This window comes from Periophthalmus magnuspinnatus, chromosome 16 (assembly GCF_009829125.3).
Source record: "Periophthalmus magnuspinnatus isolate fPerMag1 chromosome 16, fPerMag1.2.pri, whole genome shotgun sequence".
Taxonomy (NCBI): Eukaryota; Metazoa; Chordata; class Actinopteri; order Gobiiformes; family Gobiidae; genus Periophthalmus; species Periophthalmus magnuspinnatus.
The window spans coordinates 6,899,762-6,919,343 of record NC_047141.1 but is presented as its reverse complement, the minus strand read 5'-3'; the positions used below and the strand labels follow the sequence as shown (position 1 = coordinate 6,919,343).

The 19,582-nt window shown below is 40.8% G+C and overlaps 1 protein-coding gene across 6 annotated transcripts in view; it reads left to right on the top strand.

The window, feature by feature from the left end:
• LOC117384035 (DNA-binding protein SATB1) overlaps window positions 1-16,795 on the top strand; it is a 113,424-nt gene extending 96,629 nt beyond the window's left edge. For all 6 annotated transcript variants that reach the window (XM_055227855.1, XM_055227854.1, XM_055227852.1 and 3 more), the window contains exons 12-13: window positions 10,196-10,402; window positions 14,197-16,795. In XM_055227855.1, coding sequence (XP_055083830.1) covers window positions 10,196-10,402; window positions 14,197-14,790 — 801 coding nt within the window. In that variant the 3' untranslated portion in view covers window positions 14,791-16,795. The remainder of the gene's footprint in view (window positions 1-10,195; window positions 10,403-14,196) is intronic.
• Window positions 16,796-19,582: the final 2,787 nt, after the last annotated feature.

Genomic DNA, 19,582 nt, shown 5'->3' with positions numbered 1-19,582 from the left:
GTTGTGAATGTTACAGAGTGGTGCAGAGTCACTGGGTAAACCTCTCTCCCCCATAACGTGCTTTAGCTCCACTGCGGCACACTGGACACCCATCTGCCCAGGTCGCCCCGCCCGGAAACAGTCCTGATGCTCAGACATATGTGAATCTGCCGCAACAATAAGCAATAATTGAGTGCACAAGTCGGCACAGAGCTACACAAACAGAACACAGCACAGAGGGAGGGCCGAGGAAAGGGGGTCAGCTGCCTTAAGTGAACTGCACTCACAACCACTGACTGTCATAGCACTCCATTATTAGAATGTGCTCATAATTAAGAGGCCTTCATTAGGATATAGATTAAAAGCGATGTATCCAATTTCAGTCTTAAAAAAAGTGAAAAACAGAATTTGAAAAACATTTTAAATGTTTTGCAGTGGTCCAAAGTTGTTCCACAGTTACCCTTATACACTCCTAGCATCCTAATTATTCACTGTGATGAGTTTATGACAATTTTCACAACTTTTAGAGACCAGAGTGGAGTGCCTTCGTGGTAAAGCTAACAACAACTAGCATGCTCATATACACTTCCTGACAATAAAATGCTTTATAATTAAATGCAGACAGAACACAGTGGACATATGTTGACCTCAAGAGCTGCTTTTACTATACATCTATACTGGTGGAAGAAATGTTTTGCTCAAATGCATGGGGGAAAAATTGCTACGGGGCTTTTAACAAATTAATTTGATTTAACATGTGATATATAATTTTAACTGAACAAAAACTACTAATTTTCTTAGACTTCATAATAGCATTGTCTTAATTAGGATTTCACATGGTGTTCCACAAGGCTCTAAACTGGCTCCGTACATGTTTTATGTTACACACATGGTTGTTAGCAGTTGAAACCAAAACACAACACAATAATTATAATTTGTGTCTAAAAACTTGACTTATACTGCTTTAAGATGAGATAAAAAATATGTTTTCTTTTCTCAAACAAGCTGTAGTAATTAGCCAATTTGTCTTACATATGAATACCCTACGGTTGGCTATAAACAGTGTGTGAAGATTAAAAACTGTCTATTTTTAAATTTACTGCATAATTTTTTGCTTTTATTTTCCCATTAGCCTGGCATTGATTTGGATTTTTCCATAAATATTTGTACACAGATAAATTATTCAAATCCATGGCAGACTGAGTTGGACATCTTTTGATAGATGACAGCTAGGCCCAAAGGAACGGTGGATTTGCGAGCAGAAGAGAATGATGAAATTCTGGTGTGTACATTAAGCCATTTTTCCCTTTGAGGGGAGCTCTCGAAGATTAAAACTGAGTCATCTAAATCATTTGAAAACCACATTTTTCATGATTATTACTGAAGCAGGTTGGTCGCGCCGCTCCAGATCGCACGTGCCAGATTGTCGTCTATTGCAAAGATCGGCGCTTTAGCGGGAAAATTTGCCAGTCGGAATCATACATGCCAAACAATTAATCTCTATTGGAGCAGCCACACAGAGCAGCCCTCGCCAAAGCAGAGCACATTTTCTGAAGAGGGGTCGTGACCTCTGCAGATACAATAAGCAAGTCGACAACAATAACAGACTGGCGGCTCACTCTGTGGAGTCTGTGCAGTGTGCAGGAAACAGGCTGCAGTCTGACAATAGCACTGTCCGGACTGCAGCGCTAATAAACCAGCAGAGACAGTCAAACGCAGAGTGGGTCGAATGTAGAGACTGTCAAATGTAGAGGGAGTCAAACACAGAGAGTCAAACGTAGAGAAAGTCAAACACAGAGCAGGTCAAATAGAGTCAAACTCAGAGAATTAAACGTAGAGGGAGTCAAACACAGAGAGTCAAATGCAGAGAGACTCAAACACAGACCGGGTCAAACACAGATAGAGTCAAACGCAGAGAGTCAAAAGCAGAGAGGGTCAATCACAGAGACGGCCAAATGCAGAGCAGGTCAAACACAGAGTCAAACACAGAGAGAGTCAGATGCAGAGCAAATCAAACAGAGTCAAATGCAGAGATCGTCTCAGAAGCTGCTAATGTGAATAAAGACACAAGGGACACAGAACGTCAAATGATAATTTAACCAGCTGCCCTCTGGTTAAAGGGCAAATGTTTCCAGACTACACCATTGTCATCCATAGAAATGTCAAACATAAAAATGTGTGTGCATGTAACATTATGTTCCCTCAATGCTCATTTGAAATAATTTATCTTATGGAACATTACATGGCCAGTTTTTGGCCTTGGTCCCCTGTGTCTCTGTATTGAACACTGGTCTACAGCACATAGCTGGTTTGTGGAGCCTCCCTCTTCTCTCTCTCCTCTCTCTCCTCTCCCCTCTCTCTCCTCTCCCCTTTCTCTTCTCCTTCTCCTCCCCCTCTTCTCTTGCCCTCCATTCTCCTCCCCTCCTCTCCTCTCCCCTTCTTTCCCTCCTCTCTCCTTTTCCCTCCCTCCTCCCCTCCCTCTGCTGTGGCTGTTGTTTACCTCGTCTCCGGTGTGACGCGCTGAGGCAGATGGAGAATGCACAGAGGACACAAACACTGCAGATGAAGTGAGATAAACACACAACAGCCGCACCTACATGCGTCTGATTCCATCAATTATAAGAGCTTGATTGAGATTTAATTCAGAGCTGGGCTTTAATTGCTAATATCAAAGCATAATTAAGATGATAAATCATGAGTGATCTTATTGAATTATGGATTGAAATAGCGAAGAACCTGTAAATTGTCTGTGTCAGCTAAATAAGTGTTGTTAATTGGCCTAGAAGTTTGCTTTAGGTTTTAATGAAAATGAACAAATTGTTCTCCGTAAAGAGCTTTAAATGCCTGTATATGGTTGTTGTTTTGTACCTCTGCTACTTAATCATCAGTGGAGAAAATAGTGTGGGCTTAATTACATCAAATACAGTATAACATTTACTTCTGCTCCACCATGGCCTGTTATTATATGGCACAGTCGTATCATGGAGTGACAGGATCCTAAAGTGTCCCCACTGATAGAAGACAGAATAACAGCACTAAACACCATCATAAATAAAACTACAGGGAACATAAGCCCTAACTGCCAACTAGGGCTGCAAGGTTAATCGCAATCGAATCAAAATCACTATTTGAATATTTCAAGTAGCAAATCACAACGGCTGCAGTTTTTACCATAATTTCCTCCAAAAACAATGAATGGAATCTTGTATTAGTTTATCAGTTCATATTTCAGTCTTTTTGTCAGTTGTTTAAACAGAATCCTATTATTATATCAATGTAAACATCAAAGGGCAAAATGGGATTTACATACAAACTTCCAAATAAGTTAACACTAGCTTAAGATCTGGAGAAGCTCACCCTCTGCTCCTGAATGCTATTCCTATTCACCTTATTCCGAAAGTTGCCATGCGCGCCGTCATTCATATTGTATTATTTTGCATGAAGCTGCCGGTCCTGACAGTAAATAAGTTCTAAAGGCCCCAGAGAATTAGTGCAGTGTTGACTTTTTGGTCACATGAACACTGAACATTTTACACAAATCAACCTACTTTATATCATGTAGAGGCAAATGTGAGCAGGGCCGAATAAGGTCAATAGGGGCAACAAAACTTTTAAGGGCCCATATTATGCTATTTTATGAACTGTGTTATGGTGTTGTTTCCTCAGAGTGTTGTTTCCTTAACCAGAGTTTTGTTTGTTTAATTCATAAATCCTGAATATTTCGGCTGAGTTATTTTCTCAAACAGAAAAAACTCTGTTGCACCTTGTGATGTCATGTAATACAGGAAGTGCTCCACTGTGTTTTTAATCTCTATACACCTTCACTATTATCATCATTATGAATCATTTGGATGATTTCAGCCCTGGAATAGCCAAACTACTGAACTAAAGGCAAAAGGTAGCTATTAACATGAAACCTACCACTATATGACATCACAAGGTGGAACAGAGCATTTTGAGCTTTGGAGATGTAGTAATACTAAAGGATTACTCAGACATGTTTGAATGAAACAAGACAAAACTCTGGGTATGTTTTTGAGGAGGTAACAGCATTATAACATGGTTGAAAGCTCACAAGAGTCCATTCTGTCCAGTTGGACTCTACTGTAGAATACTTCCTTAATCCTGTTGTAATGCACTATAAAAAAAAAGTTGTCTTGTTTTGAGACACCCAGAGGCAGGTTAGAGTTGCCCATAATCCCGAGGGCAAAAAGGGCCAAATTGATGGACATCTGTTGGTTTATTTTGTTTATTTATTGTGTAGTGACCGGGGTCAGCTTGATGGGCCTGATAAGAGCAAATGTGATTAGAGAGGAGGTGTTGTGCGGGCTGGCCGTGTGACCGTCTGAGCCGGGTCCCTCTGCTGCTCTGTCCTGATGCGGAGGGCCGTGGCTCAATGCAGCCCCTGTGCGCTCATTGGCAGCTTGTGACACACACAAACACACGCAAGTCACTCAATCTCTTATCAAGTCAACTATTGTACTCCCGAATATTTTTATCCACACTCACGGCTGCTATTTATACACTGGAAAAATACTATGCTTGCGTTGAAATGACATGAATTCAGTGCTTTCCCCATGTACTTGAGCTCACCCGGACATATTTATTGTGTAAAAATATGTCCACTGTGTACTGTCTGTGTTTTATTGTCCAATATTCAGGAGGTGTGTGTTAGCATGCTAGTTGTTGTTAGTTTTTCTGACTGGCAAAACGGCACTCCACTCTAGTCACTGAGAGTTGTGAAAAGCGCTTATAAATTAATTGTGGTGAATAATTAGGATGTTTGGAATGCATAAGGTAAGTGAGGGATAACTTTCACTGCAAACTGTTTAAAATGAATTAGCTCAGTTTTTCGCTTTTTTAAAATAGTAAAAATCAGATGCAGGGTCTTTAAATACCAGTGCACAAGTAGAAGTACATGTTATTGAAACCATTTACCTGTAACTAGTAAAAAGTTAAACATGCACATGATCTATATGTCATTGTAACTGTAACTAAAATGTTAAATGACGCTGGAGGTGTAGCTGCTAATGGGGATTAAATTAAACAGGAAACAACAATACACAAAGGTTATTTTCTGTACAACATTTGCCATGTGAGTGCTGGAGTTGAACACAGGGCCTGCTCTCTCATTGGCTGTTTGTGATGTCACTCAGACTCACTCATTAATTCAACTATTGTCCTCTCAAATATTTGTGTCTGAACACCTGGCTGCTATTTAGACACTGCAAAAAGAAATAACTAATTTTGGCAAAGGAGATATATTGCTGTTTAAATACTTTTGGACATCTTAGTATTAGTACATGTTTTATAAATGTATGAATAACCTTAGTTTGGTCAAATATAACACTGAGGCAGATTGGATATGGGTAAAAACTGCAATGTCCACGTACGTTATTAGCAGGAAATGTTTTGTATTGAAGTCAGTTTGAGCGCTGGAAACATGAAAATCAGCCAATTCATCTAAAGCTTTGCAAATCAAGATAAATATTGAAGTCATTATATCTCATTTCTATCCTAATTTTTTGCAGTTGGCGGAGGTGAATGCAGGGCCTGTTCTTTAGGCTCTCATTGGCAGCCTGTGACATCGCTCAATCTCACTCATCAATTCAACTATTGTCCTCCCAAATATTTCTATCTCCCCAGCCGGCTGCTATTTATACAAGCGCTTACAATGGAGCGCTGAGGAGTTTATTAGCTGTTTAATTTGGCACCTACTGACCCCAGATCCACGGGCTGGTCAGGCTGAGAGCTGCGTGTGCAAAACAAAAGGCCCGCGGCAGCTTGATTGCTAATCACTGTTTAAAGTGAATGAGAAACGAAGCGACAGTGACCCGGAGGGGGGCAGATTATGGCGCAATACTGTCACAGGTGCGTGCCGACACTTAGCTAATCCCACGTTAACGCTTCCTACAGCTGCATCTGGGACAGCAGTGAAATGTGGGCTTATACGTTTAATGCATATGGACCTGCAGGCGGGGGGTACTTTGTTTAAGGCTAGTTTGTGAAGACAGTAGGTATTTATTTATGCCAAAACGATGTGGGCATGTTCATCCCGCATAGACACTGGTGAAAGGTGTACGTGGTTTTCAAACTGTGGTACACGCACCACTCAAGAAGCTTTATATGGGACAGGATTTATATGACACAACAGCAGAAAGGACAAGTGAGTGAGTTAGCAGAAGGTTTGGTACATTTTGGTATCTATGTAAAAAGATTAATCCCATGATTCAGAAGTTTAATCTGTCTTTATATAAATACATTGTTTCCTAGTACTTTTTTTCCTGCATAGTTACTTTTTGCATGAACTCCCGTGCAGGTGTAGTCTTGTGAGTGTGGTTTGGGTCAGACACATAGACATACGTAATACTTTTGAAAGCTTTTGCCAAACTAATTTTTAGTTGACTAATCGATCAGAGCCTACAGGCTTTGTGATCTCATCCTTCTACAGTCCACTTTTGAGTCCAGTTTATTGTCTATGAACAGTGCATATTCATGAACATCTGTAACAGTTTTCAGTTTTACAGGGATGGTTTGGTTAGACCTAGTTAGATCGAGTTTTGTCATGTTTTAGACCATTTCCAATCTCATGTACAATCTCATGTAGTGACCGTGTCCTCCTGGCATTGTCCTGATGGTACTTCACCGGAAAAGAGAAATATTTACAATTTGGATGGATAAACTTTGCAAATTGCAAAAAACGCTGCAGTTTTTTAACTACCATTATTTCCTCCACAACATCAAAATATCCTGTTTTATTTAACATAAAATTGCTAACCTTGAAGATCTGAAATGTGATTCTTGTATAAGTTTGTTGCCCGATTCTGCTGGAAGCATTTGAAATATGAACTTTGAATACTATTTCTAAAAAATAAATGTCAAATCTAATTGCAATCACAATGCTTGTCAGAAAAATCACAATTATTTTAATAATTTTTGGGTAACCTTAAGCACAGATGTCTATTGTTGGAGCAACTGTAAGTCTCTTTTTTGCACAGAAGTCAATCTGAAAATAAAGTATTCCTGTAAAGCTGCTAAACTGCTGCGATGCTGACTTCCCCTGACAGCAGAGTCACAAGTAGCCCTGTGCTGTTTGTTCATGAAGGGCCCTTAATGATGCACACTACAGGGTCTGAAGAGCCCTACACTGTGTTTGTCCAGAGAGTTGGACACTTAAACACAAGGGCAGAAAGTTCCATGGTGCTTGTCTGCTGCAGTGAAGAGCTTCAAATGGCATTAAACAAAAAGAGAGAAGCACAGTTGTATTGGCTTAGTCAGAGCCACACTGCGACGGTCAACCTAAAATATTAAGTACTTACAACGGCTAATACTGTACAGGATCTGGCAATTACATGCAACTGCTCTTATCTGCAGTGTTTGAGCCCACCATATTTCTCTGACTGGCTTTTGAAAAGTTCTTCCTCCACTTGTTGAACTCAAGTGGAATTATTCATTGCCGTTAACAGACTCACCTGTTTGTCAGTCTTCACCAAAGTTAAAGTCACATTATGTAACCTTTTAGCCAAAGATAAGAGTAAAATAAAAGCACATTCTTCATTTTGATTATATTGCGCTGAAAAGCATGCACCCTTACTGTGAATGGGCTTGCATCTCCACAAAACTGACTTGTATTGGTGCTTCAGATTGTACAATATGATGATGTCATAGGCCAGTCAGGGGTCAAGGGCCAGTTTGAGATACAGATTACACTGTACTTTGTCACGAAATATCCAAAAGGTAAATTCACAATGTGGAATCGAACCATTTCTTTTATTTACTAGACCCAAAAACTCACTGTATTACAACAAGAATCCGCATTTTACCCATATACATTTTATCTGCCCCCGTCTGTATTAAACATTATTGGCCTATAGAATGGTATGATGTCTGAAACCCGCCAATTGACTCGTAAACTTACTCCTCCTACCTGTCTCCATGGAAACGTTGTTCCTTTGACTATAATATTCGACGATGAAAGTTCTGAAGTTTGATTTTAACTTTCTATTTCTATGGAATCATGCAAGTGGCCTCCAGAAAGTTACATATTGTACTTTTAACTCTTTGGTAATATAATGTCCTCTACAATAATTTCATGTGTCCAGAGCGTATTGTTAAAAGCTGCTAACCTTGTGAGTTTAGACCTCTACAAACATGTCTGAAATGCATGAGATTTGTCCAGTTCTCTCAAACATGGAGGCTCCTGGACATGCCTAAAAAGTATTTATTTTCAAACCATGTCACAAATCCAATCACAATTGCAATATTTGTCTGAAAAAATTGCAATTAGACATTTCCCCAGCAATAACCATAAAACGCCAGGTTGACAATGGATTTCATCAGTCAAAGTTTTTGTTTGTCGCCACGATTCTTCATTTCCAGACCACACTGCCAGCTCCACCGCTTCAAAGTTTAATCTGAAAAAATAAAAATGACGGAAGAGCTATTATTTGCTAATTTGTCGACAGAAACGCAAATTGTAACAGCCCCTGCCCGCACAATCAGACACCACAGATCTCTCCGATGTGCCATGGCCCGTCCACAGAGCAGCTAGCTAACGGCTGCTAACCACACAATGCTTCGCTAACGTTGCACTCGGTCATTTTTGCTTCTGTTCGTGCCAAATGTCAGCTCAGAAACTGTATACGAACAAAACAAGAAAAAGAAAAAAAATACGGATCAGACGCCAACATTTGCCTAATAACTCCTGACTTTCTTCATCAAATGGGCCGTCTGGCAGCACGCGCAGAGTTCACGCCGCGCCCGCCTGTGTGCTTGGCTCCGCTCGGGGGTCTAATCCTACCGGTTTTGGGGAGTGTTTGCCTTGGATTAGCGCGCTCTCGGTCGGGCTCCGGTACTCTTTCTCTGGCTCTTCTCTCCCTTTCCATCTTTCTCTCCGCCGAATCAGCTGAAACACGCCGACAGCCCCAACGCCAGCGCCGTTCCAAATCCCTCCGCGTGCAAATTAAAAACGCAACAATAAACGTGGCAAAGGAACAAGGTGGGCAGGCTGTACGCGCCCACTTCCCCCTCGCCCGGACCCCCTCCCGGTTTGATGGGGGCTTTGGGGGGGGATTGGTTGGAGCGGGGGGACCAACAAACTGCTGAGTTATCTCCTGTGTGCAGAGCGTCCTCCCATATGTGTGTGTGTGTGCGTAATCCCGAGCACATGGAAGGTGCTGCCCCTCGCTGGCCGGGGGATTACATCGCGCCCCTGACACTCTGCCAGGACACACTGGGGCGGCACCACACACACGGCGCCAGTTCTATAGCAAGTGGGTGGGATTGTATTGTATTCCTCTCACTGTACTGGACTTTACTCGCTGCAGTTTGGACTTGAACTGATCATTTCCAGAAGAAACATGCAGGAAAATCTTCAGTTAAAATCTCTGAAATTAGATACATTTCACAAAATCTTTAATATTACAAATCAAAAACTGGGTCAGTAGTTACAATATTACTTTAAAAAATGAATTTAATTATAGCACATTTGTTAATCAGTAGATTTGTATGGATTGACATCACACATCCCCTTTGCACTGACCCGTTGTCTGCAAATGAGGTTCCAAATCGATAAATAAAGATTTTTATTTTATTAAATACTGTGACTAACACTTCACCTTTTCTACTTGTCTCCATTACTTTGTCTGGAATGTTTCACAGTATGGTATCAAATGTATCCGTCTTATATTTATTGTAAGACAATATGATAATGTAAGATGATGTGTTTTGTAGCCAAAAAAAAGAAACTAAAAAAAAAACGCAACTCCGCCCAGAGTTAGAATTACTTTTCACAATCTGACCTGTAATTTGGCCTGGTGGTGTCATTTGCTTGTCTCCATGGACATAGAAGTTTAAAGTCATACTGTGAAACATTCCAGGCAAAGCAAAAACATTTCCATGGAGACGAGCAGGGGTGAACCCCAAATCAAAAAAGCGGCAAATAAAAGTGCACCTTCTGTTGTAAATAGGCCAGGACTCAAACCTAGTGTTGATGCATGATACTAAACGTTTTAACTCATTTTCGATCCTAAGGCATAGACTCGATACTTGATAACAATTTTGAAACCCATATGATCTTTTAAAAAGTTTTGTTAAGCAATATTGTCATTTTCAACACAATGCGAATGACTAAATGAATGACACAACTGAATGACTAAACCCTGTCCTACTGTGACCCATACAACTGAGCATTACACTGTGTGTTGTGTGTCTGCAGGGCTGGCTGTGTGAGCTGCTGCGCTGGAAGGAGGACCCCACCCCGGAAAACCGCACCCTGTGGGAGAACATCTCCACCATCCGCCGCTTCCTCAACCTGCCCCAGGGCGAGCGCGACGCCATCTACGAGCAGGAGAGCAGCGCCATGCAACAGCACCACAGCGAGAGGCCCACACACCTGCTGCACCTGTCACAGGAGCAGATACAGGTACACACAGTACTAAAGTCCCCTCTTACAATGTTCACATGGATTTAACATGTTTTTACTTGTTTAGAGTTGATTTTATTTATTTTTTTAACACTATGTACAGAGAGGAGTTTTATCTTTGCAACTTAAACATCTTGTGACCATATATGGTGCAGCCTTTGTCTCATTGTCTCATAATGTGAGGAACAGAAGAGTACATACACAAAGCATGGCACACATATGTGGTGTAGTGTGTGCTGTAAACAGGAGCAGGCTGAGTGTGCAGCTCCTGTATGTTCATACACAAACATATGACCTCACACCCATATGGATTTTGAAATAATACGCCACATAATAAAGCTCCTATGTTATTCTAAACCCACGTTCACTCAACATTCACCCTCACAAGACTCATTTTATTTATTTAAGCTCTGGCTGCACTTTAGTGTGTCAGTATGGAACTGATTGTTTTTGTAGCATGTTAGCAGCATAATTAACTAAACTCAAAACTACGGAGCAAAGGTTACATAAAACTGTATTATAATTTTGAAAATGTGACTGTATTGCATTGTGAGTGTTATTTAGTTTTTGATAAATGTTCACATTATGATATTAAAGGCCCAGTACCTGACTTTTACACACCAAGTGTAAAAGTACCAATCAGAAACATTGTTGGATGAGCTTTAAAGAAGGGACTACTGAGGGGGCGGGACTAACATTTCATTCTGAAACATGTTCTTCACTCATGGTTCAAAATTTGATAACTGATTGCTAAAAACCTACTACAAATAGATGTAAACAAGATCAAACTACTGCTTTCTGAAAAGGCAACCAGTGGATCAATACATTAGAGGATTTTTCATCAGTGGAAAAGTTTAAGCTCGTCTCAATTGCACCGAGAAACACATATATAAATAAAAAAGCAAATTACATAAACAGACCTAATGAAGAGAAGTGCTGATAATTACACTTATAGATTCTGCTTTTACTTCCTCACTGTAGAATTAACCCCGCGCACATTGTTCCCATAATAACTCCATTAAATCAAACACAGCTGCCTTTGAACAACCACTGTATACCGAGCTAATATCCCAGCATTTCTGTTGCAGCGAAACTCCAACAAACACAATTTCTTTTATTTCATCTTCATTTCCAGCCAATTATCCTTAAAGCCGACCGGGTGTGTGTTGCTAGCTTAATTACAGACGCACGGCACTTAAAAGTTACTCTCTCTCTCTCTCACACATCTGAACTTCTCCTCACCGAGCTAGCGCGACAGCTGGTATGCGAATGAGCGCGCACACCGGACCGACTTGTTCATCAGGCACAATAATACTTCTATTAAAAGTGCGGGCCACAGCTGAGCGCCATTACTGATGTGGTTAGCGCGCGATACTGCACAAAGGCACCCATTTAGCTAGCATAAATAAGCTAATGAGATTTGAGCTACAATGGCGCAGTGAGGAGCGGCCTGTGGAATGAGGGAGTTTTGGACACTCGGGTAAACGGATAAAGAGATGTTATTAGTGTTTTAATGCTGCGGATTAGCGCTAACCAACTTATGAGAGCTGTCACGAAGGTGTTTTTCTGATTTGGGCAAAATTTGATAAAATAAGATACAATAAAATATCAAAAAATAAATGTGTTCATGTGACATCAAAGCTTCTTAAATACTATAGTGTGAAATTGGGCTGGAGGACAGGTCAGTTTTATAGAGTGGAATTTACTGTTTAACAGTCAGATTTGTTGACCTGGTTTATGGTTAATATCTCTGTAATTACTGGGCCTATCTACATAAAAAACATCCCTCTCAGCACAAAAAAAATAAAATAAAATAAAATCATATTATTTCATTTAATTTCATTACTTCAGAAAGAGGTGCCATTATTTAATCCTAAAGACGTGATTGTGGTCAGTTGAAAGGACTTTAAAGGAACTGTGTGCAGCCTGTGCTCTTACAGTCAACACTGAACAAGCTCAGAACCTCCTTCAGTCACTGAGCTGCAGAGGCTGCACTAGCACTGATTCATGATTGGCTGCAGGTTCTGGGGTTTAGGTAGTGACCATTCAGATCAGAGAGAGTCCCAAATGAGACTCATGTGAGGCCACTGGATAATCGTCTTGAGAATTGTTATATTTGATTTGAACGTGTACCTCACATCTGAGGGCACAGATAGGTCATGTTTATGAAATTTAAAACAAATTCTTTAATGTTGCACATATGCGGAACCAATCTCCAACAAATGTGCATTTTCATTTTGGATAATACTTTCAAAAAACACAAATCTCCTGTAGAGTTATGTAGGCTCCTGCCCTCCAGTGGTTAATGTTATTTCTTTTTTCATTTCAATTAGATTTGTTTAATGTTTTACCCCTATGTAAATGTATTCATAACATTTCAATATAAAAATACCTCCATGCAGTAACTATAGACACATTCTGCTGTTTTGCCCACTTGATTATGAAACACCCATTGTATAGTGAGTCAGGAGAGAGAGCGGCCATTTTGTGAGGTCAGGGGGCCCCATAGAGTCCCACTCGGGCCCCTGCACTCACAATGAGACAAATGTGAGTGCTGTTTATACTAGTGCGGTCTGCGATAGGATTTAAACAGTCGGCCAATCAGCTGCGACATCCAAACCACAATCGTGTGTTTACGAGAGAGCAGAGAGGGACAGGACTTTTCACACAGCTCTGTAGATCCAATGAAAGCCCGCTGATAAGTGGCCCCTGATAACAAACTCCGCTTTATGGCACCGCTGACTTGTGTATTGTTAATGTGTTCCACTTATAGTCCAACACATTATTTTTCATAGGTTTTCTATTGAATGTGTTATGGGAACATCACACGTTTGGAATGTCAATGACGTAACACAAAGATCTGTATCTGTAACATTGTAGTGCTTGGGTGAAATAGGGGCAAGATAAGTGACTGATAAATGATTTGATTTTCGGGTGGTTGGATTTTTCTGAAAATTCAATAACAATAGAGCTTAGAAGAGAGTCTTACCAGCTCCTCAGTACCAAATGGCATCGTGTCAGGACTTTGTCAATTAACTGACACTGGTTTTACTATAGTAACAAGTAGCTCCGCAACGATTAATCGACCAACTGTGACAAGTTGACTATAAAAATAATGTGATTGTAAATTGTACACTTTCTAAAAGACCTTTTATAACAAAGACAGGCACGATTCAATCAAAACCTATATTTAGAAGCCTTCAAGCACCATATTTCAAACATATTTCAACCTTTATTTGGTTGATAATGTATTTAAAAAGGTACAGTGACAATTTAATTTTTAGGGCCTTTTTTTATAAGATACTATTGTAGCCACAGCTGCTTTGGGGGAGACTGACAGAAGTGAGACTGCCAATCTACAACACTGGCCCCTCCTACCACCACCAACACACTACATTCATACTAGGCAAGGTGGGTGAAGTGTCTTGCCTAAAGACCCAACAACAGTTTTGCCACTGGTGCCCCACTAAAACACCTGATGTTTCCAATGGTCTCCCATCCAAGCACTAACCAGGCTCAGCCCTGTTTAGCTTCTGAGACCTGACTGATCAGGCTTTTGTGGAGGTTACCTACTTACTGCTGCAAATCAAATCAAATTTATTTATAGAGCGCATTTAAAACAAAAACAAAACTTACTAAAGTGCTGAGCAACAACACAACGATAGTATTTTTTTCTTTCCGCCTCTTCAAACACAACTGTCTCGACTGACTATTTGAGTATTATTTTTCACATTTTGTTTAAAATGTTTTATGTGTTCTCCTTTTAATAATGGTGTGATGTGTGCTCCTTGCAGGCCCAGTCCCAGAGTCAGCACCCTCCACCCCTGTCTCTGCAGCTGCCCTCTCAGGCCGTCCTGCCCCAGCCCATGCTCCCACAGCCGCCCCTCCAGCCTCAGCAGGGCCCCCGCCTGCCGCCCCGCCAGCCCTCCACCGGCTCCCCCGCAGAGACCCCCGAGGACTCCGAGGGCTCCCGGGCCTCCAATAAGCCCCGCTCAGCAGGGGCCAAGATCTCCCTGGAGGCCCTGGGCATCCTGCAGAGCTTCATCCAGGACGTGGGCCTGTACCCAGACGAAGAGGCCGTGCACACCCTCTCCGCCCAGCTTGACCTGCCCAAGCTCACCATCATCAAGTTCTTCCAAAATCAGCAGTTCTACGTTAACCAGCCCACCAACCACAAGGGGGCAGCGGCCAGCAAAGAACCCCGCCCCCATAGCACCAGCAGCAGCGCCGGCTCTAGCCCCGCCCTGGAGGAGGAGCTGACGGACTTCAGGGAGGTCAAAGAGCTGGACGAGAGCACGCAGACCGACAACAGCAACATGTTCAGCGTCAAGATGGAGGAGGGCCGGGGAAGCGAGGGCCAGCCGGAGAGCGAGCACAGCAGCGAGTAGATGGAAGCCTGCAGTTTACTGGAGCAGTATGGGACGAGTCAGTGTGGGGCAACATCTGAAAAGAAGACGTTTATATTTGTATCAGCAAAGCACTTACATTTAAAACATGTTTCATACAGAGACAATGGAGCAACAAGCACTTGAGTGATGAGAGTTTGACTGTAGCAGACAGACACAAGCCGGACTGATCCGAGCCGTACCGCTCCAGTGGGACCGCAGCAGGAGCAGACTGACTGAAGCTGGGGCCTCCTGTAGTATTGTGTATTATGCCTGTACAGACTGAAGCTCACTCAACACTGCGACACATCATGCTGTGGATGTCCCTCTTTTACACTGACTCTTCACTTTTTCACATACTGATTTCACTGATTCTACTGATTTCACTGATTCTACTGATTTCACTGATTCTACTGATTCCACAGTCCTGCACTTTGTCGGGGCGGCCATAGGTGTTTGTGATGTCCAACCAGACTTTTTTAAAACAGAAAATGAATTCAAAGGACCAAGTAGTTGACCAGGCCTTAATCATGAGGTAGAAATGTGGAGCCTGCTGGATTACCATGGACAGCTCAGTCTTTACATGTTTGTTAGGAAAGAAATATAAATATATATAAATACTTATAAATATAGACATATATTGTAACTGTAAAATACAGTCTTAAAGAAACTATGCCAACAAATGCCTTGTACTATACGGCACTGCCGAGGTTACATTCTTTTGCAAAACCTTTGTCACTGTAACTTTACAGCAGTTTATTGGAGACTGGTGGAAACGCGCATCCAGAATGAGAATAAAGAGGTCCACCCCACCCGCACAGAGAGGGGAATGGGAGCTAGTTCAATCAATCAGAAATGATCTTTTCTTTGGATAAACAGTGGGAGTATAAGGCCATGTGCAGACACCTGACTGGGACGTCACAGGTGTAGAAGTCCACTGTAAACTTACAGACAGTCACTATGTTTACATGCACATACAAATCAGAGTGCGCTGAACAACAGAATTCAAATCTTTTGATTTTCAGACATGCTACGAACAGCATTACTCAAAAGGTATTTTCCCTCCGCAGCACAAATAAATACATTGTAGCCCTGGTAGTTTTTACTTTCACATCAATGTAGCAGACCAAAACAAAGCAACATGTGGAGTCTGCAGTGGAGCGTCTGTAATTTATCACGGCTGCTGATCTACAATCAGTGGGCACATGTCCAAACTTATCTATTTCTTACTTGACGCAGTTGAATGCCTCTCCTAGTCTGCACTAAATTGGACTGCTCTGTTACATTCAGCAGGTATCCAAGTATATTCAGATGTGTTATTTGGATCTGAGAGATTTGATTTACACCTCAATCGTTCCCATTTTGATAAACGGATTTAAATTGGACTAGGCCCTTTATCCCGCTCTTTGTCCTGGCGAGCATGTAAACGTAGTGACTGTTAAACAGGAGAGCTGTGAGGATGTACAATCAGATCTCAGACTATTACTATGCAAACCACCACACAAACACCACACAATATGTACCCAATGCAATGTTACTTCAAGTACAGTACGGCACAGCGCTGGGCAGCCTCATGTTATTTTACTCTACTCCACTGTACATGTACCATTCTCTTTTACACGTGACCTAATCTCACTGGAAGAACGCCCTGCTGTCCGAGTTTAATCTGCAAACTTGATCATATTTGATTTAAAGTGGAACTAAACACTACAGCTACTTTTTTTTACTACAAAACAGTGTATATGGTGTTTTAATAGTATTGTTTACTGTCCTTAGTCCTTTTTGGCAATTTTAGAGCAAATGAGGTGAATTTGCAGTTTTGAGTCTCTGCTGTCTTCAGTGGCCATTGTAATTTCAAATACTGCCCCAGTGTTTGTGATCAGAAACACCAGGTGAAGGGGCAGAGTTTGAAATGTTGATACTTGTTAGAGTAATCACACTGCTCCGTACACCTCCAGACCTCTGCCTCTCCTCCCCATTTTTTATTTTTTTTTAAACACCTAAACTCCACCCACAAACAGTTCAAATTGTGCTCCTAAACTGGGCAGTACCTGAAGGACTAAAGAAAAGAGGGAGGAGGGGGAGGGTTCTGGGGGACAGTGTGATTGGTCTAACAAATTTTTAGTCCATATCCAATATTTGGCCTGCTACTGTGGCTAATAACCGATATTTGCCGATACCAATGTTTAGCTTTTAAAATCCACAGCGAGGCCTACAGATGTATCTTAAGTAAAAAAAAAACAACTTTTTCACTTGTAAAAATAATAAACTGTTCAAAAAGGGTGAAAATAAAAGGAGGAAGCATAAAAAAATATCAGAATTGAATATCGCATTGACTATAGATACCAGTATCGAAAATCCTTATCATATCGGCTGATACCAGTACAGGAACTGATACATCGCCTACTGATACATCCCTACTAAGAGGCATCCACACTTCAAACTTCGTGCTTTGTAATCAAAACGACTTGGCTATAATTGAGTCAGTCCTGTGTGATGTCACGTGGTACTTGAAACTGCAAAGGCCACTGAAGGCAGCAAACATTTTGATGAAAATACTGCAAAATTTACCCTAATTTTCACTAAAATTGTTAGAAAGTGACTAGGATCATTACATAACGCTACTCAAACACAGTTCAGGAGTGAAAAAAAGTGCATTTAGTGATTAGTCCCACTTTAATTTATTACTTTTATTTATGCGACAATATGACAAACCTTAGCCACCCCTGCGCTCTGTTCCTTTGAAACTACTGACCTGCTTAGAGAGAAGTCTTTATTCTCATGCCTGGCCGTGCAGACTGGGGCTCCACTCCTCTAAATGTGAATCCACGATGTCCCTATGTTATTTATTTAACGCTTCCATGCAGTGTTTCCGATGTAATTACCTTTTGAAAATATTACGTTCCATAGCGCTTTTTGAATTCATTTTTGAATTTTAATTTTATTTTTTTCCTATTTATACATTTTGATGGGCAGTAAAAACAAAAAGTGTCTTAAACGTTTTCAATGGACTGCTTTAACGGTTGCCTATATTAAAAAAAAAAAAGTGCTGTATGTATGTTGAAATGCTCCTTGCTTCACCATTACGTCGTATGCAATCTTTCCTATCATGCAAATAAGCTTAGGTACAAGGACCACTAGGCTAACGGAGGAGTGACTTATGCAATCTGTGTGCGGTGGGAGTGCGGACGCGTCTTCCTTTTTAGGTCACCGCGGGACAGCCCTGTAAAGACAAAACGTGTACAAATGTGTTTTTTTATCATTTCAAACCAGAACACCAGTTATTTTGTTACGATTGACTGTTTTTCTAAGTGTTCCATGGGAGTGCTTTGTATCGTCACCGAATCTTTGGCATTAACAATGTGAAGGCGCCGGGCGGGAGTCACGCGTGTTTGTACTGACGTGTAAATAGCACATCATATCAGTGATTGTTTATTGTAAATATATTTGAACTTTGTGAAAGAGCTGGTGTTCGGTGTGGACTCTTATTCTTAGCGATATCACGGTAAAATACACACGTCTAGAGGGGATATTACATTCACTTACATTCATTTCTTAGAGACTGCTAATGCTAAATGCTAAATGCTAAACAGTCACATTTTTATATAGCGCTTTTCCACCTTCAAGTGACTCAAAGCGCTTTACATAAAGGAAACACTCACCCATTCACACGCACATTGATACACCAGTGAATGCAGACACTAGGGGAGAGGTGGGTTAAGTGTCTTGCCCAAGGACACAACAACAGTAATCATCCGTGTGTGCTGAAATCGCACCGCCAACCTTTAGATCAGTGGACAAACACCAAGTTAGCTACTGTCGCTCAACCTTAAATGTAATTACTACGTGGCTAATCTTAATCTAAACCCTAACCTTAACCTGTTTTACTTTATTTTGTTTGTTTTACTGTCTAAAAAACATGAAAAATCGGTCTAAACTCCCTAACCCTATTCCTAATGCATTCCCACCATCCAAAATAATTCACGTCAATTATTTTAAAAGCATGTATCACAACTTTTCGAGGTTAGAGTAGTCAATATTTCAATACTTATGTACTGGGGCATAACAAATGTACCTTTATTACCAGGAAAAATAGTGTTTGGTTTATTATTAGACAACCTACATATCTATATTAAACAATCCCAACAAAGCTATCTTTATATGGCAGTGTATGATATGGGTCCTCTGCATTTGACCCACTTTTCAGAGACATTTCAAAGGTCTTCTCCAGTTAGCAAAAACAATAAGCAACAAGTGTGAATAGGCCCCTTTTATTATTACACTGAGACCTGTGTGTAGAGTATCCAAAACTGTACTCAAGAAGGACTACGCCACATCAAAAAAGTGTAACTAAATTAAAAGTACTAAGTAGTGGTCCAAGAAAAGACGTAAGGTGAAAGTATTTGGGGACACTACTACTCAAGAAGTTAAAAGATGGACCTCAAAAATGCGACTAAATCATATTAAATCAGTTCATATTGTCGACTAAGGATGGGACGATAAACAATAATATCGTTTATCATGATAAAAACGGTTGACAATAATCGTTCATGGCACTTTTTATATAATCGTGATAACCGCCAACAAAGATAATCATCACTGTGTCACCAGAATGTGCAGAAAAAACTACTTCTTCTTGATGATCTCCTCTAGATCACTGATGTTTTCTTTTATAACAAAGTACAATACAAAATGGATCCTATTCATAATATTCAAATTGTAATTCAGAACATTTTTAAACCGCCAGCAACAATAATTATCATGATATAATTGTTTATCGCAATTATTTTTGACG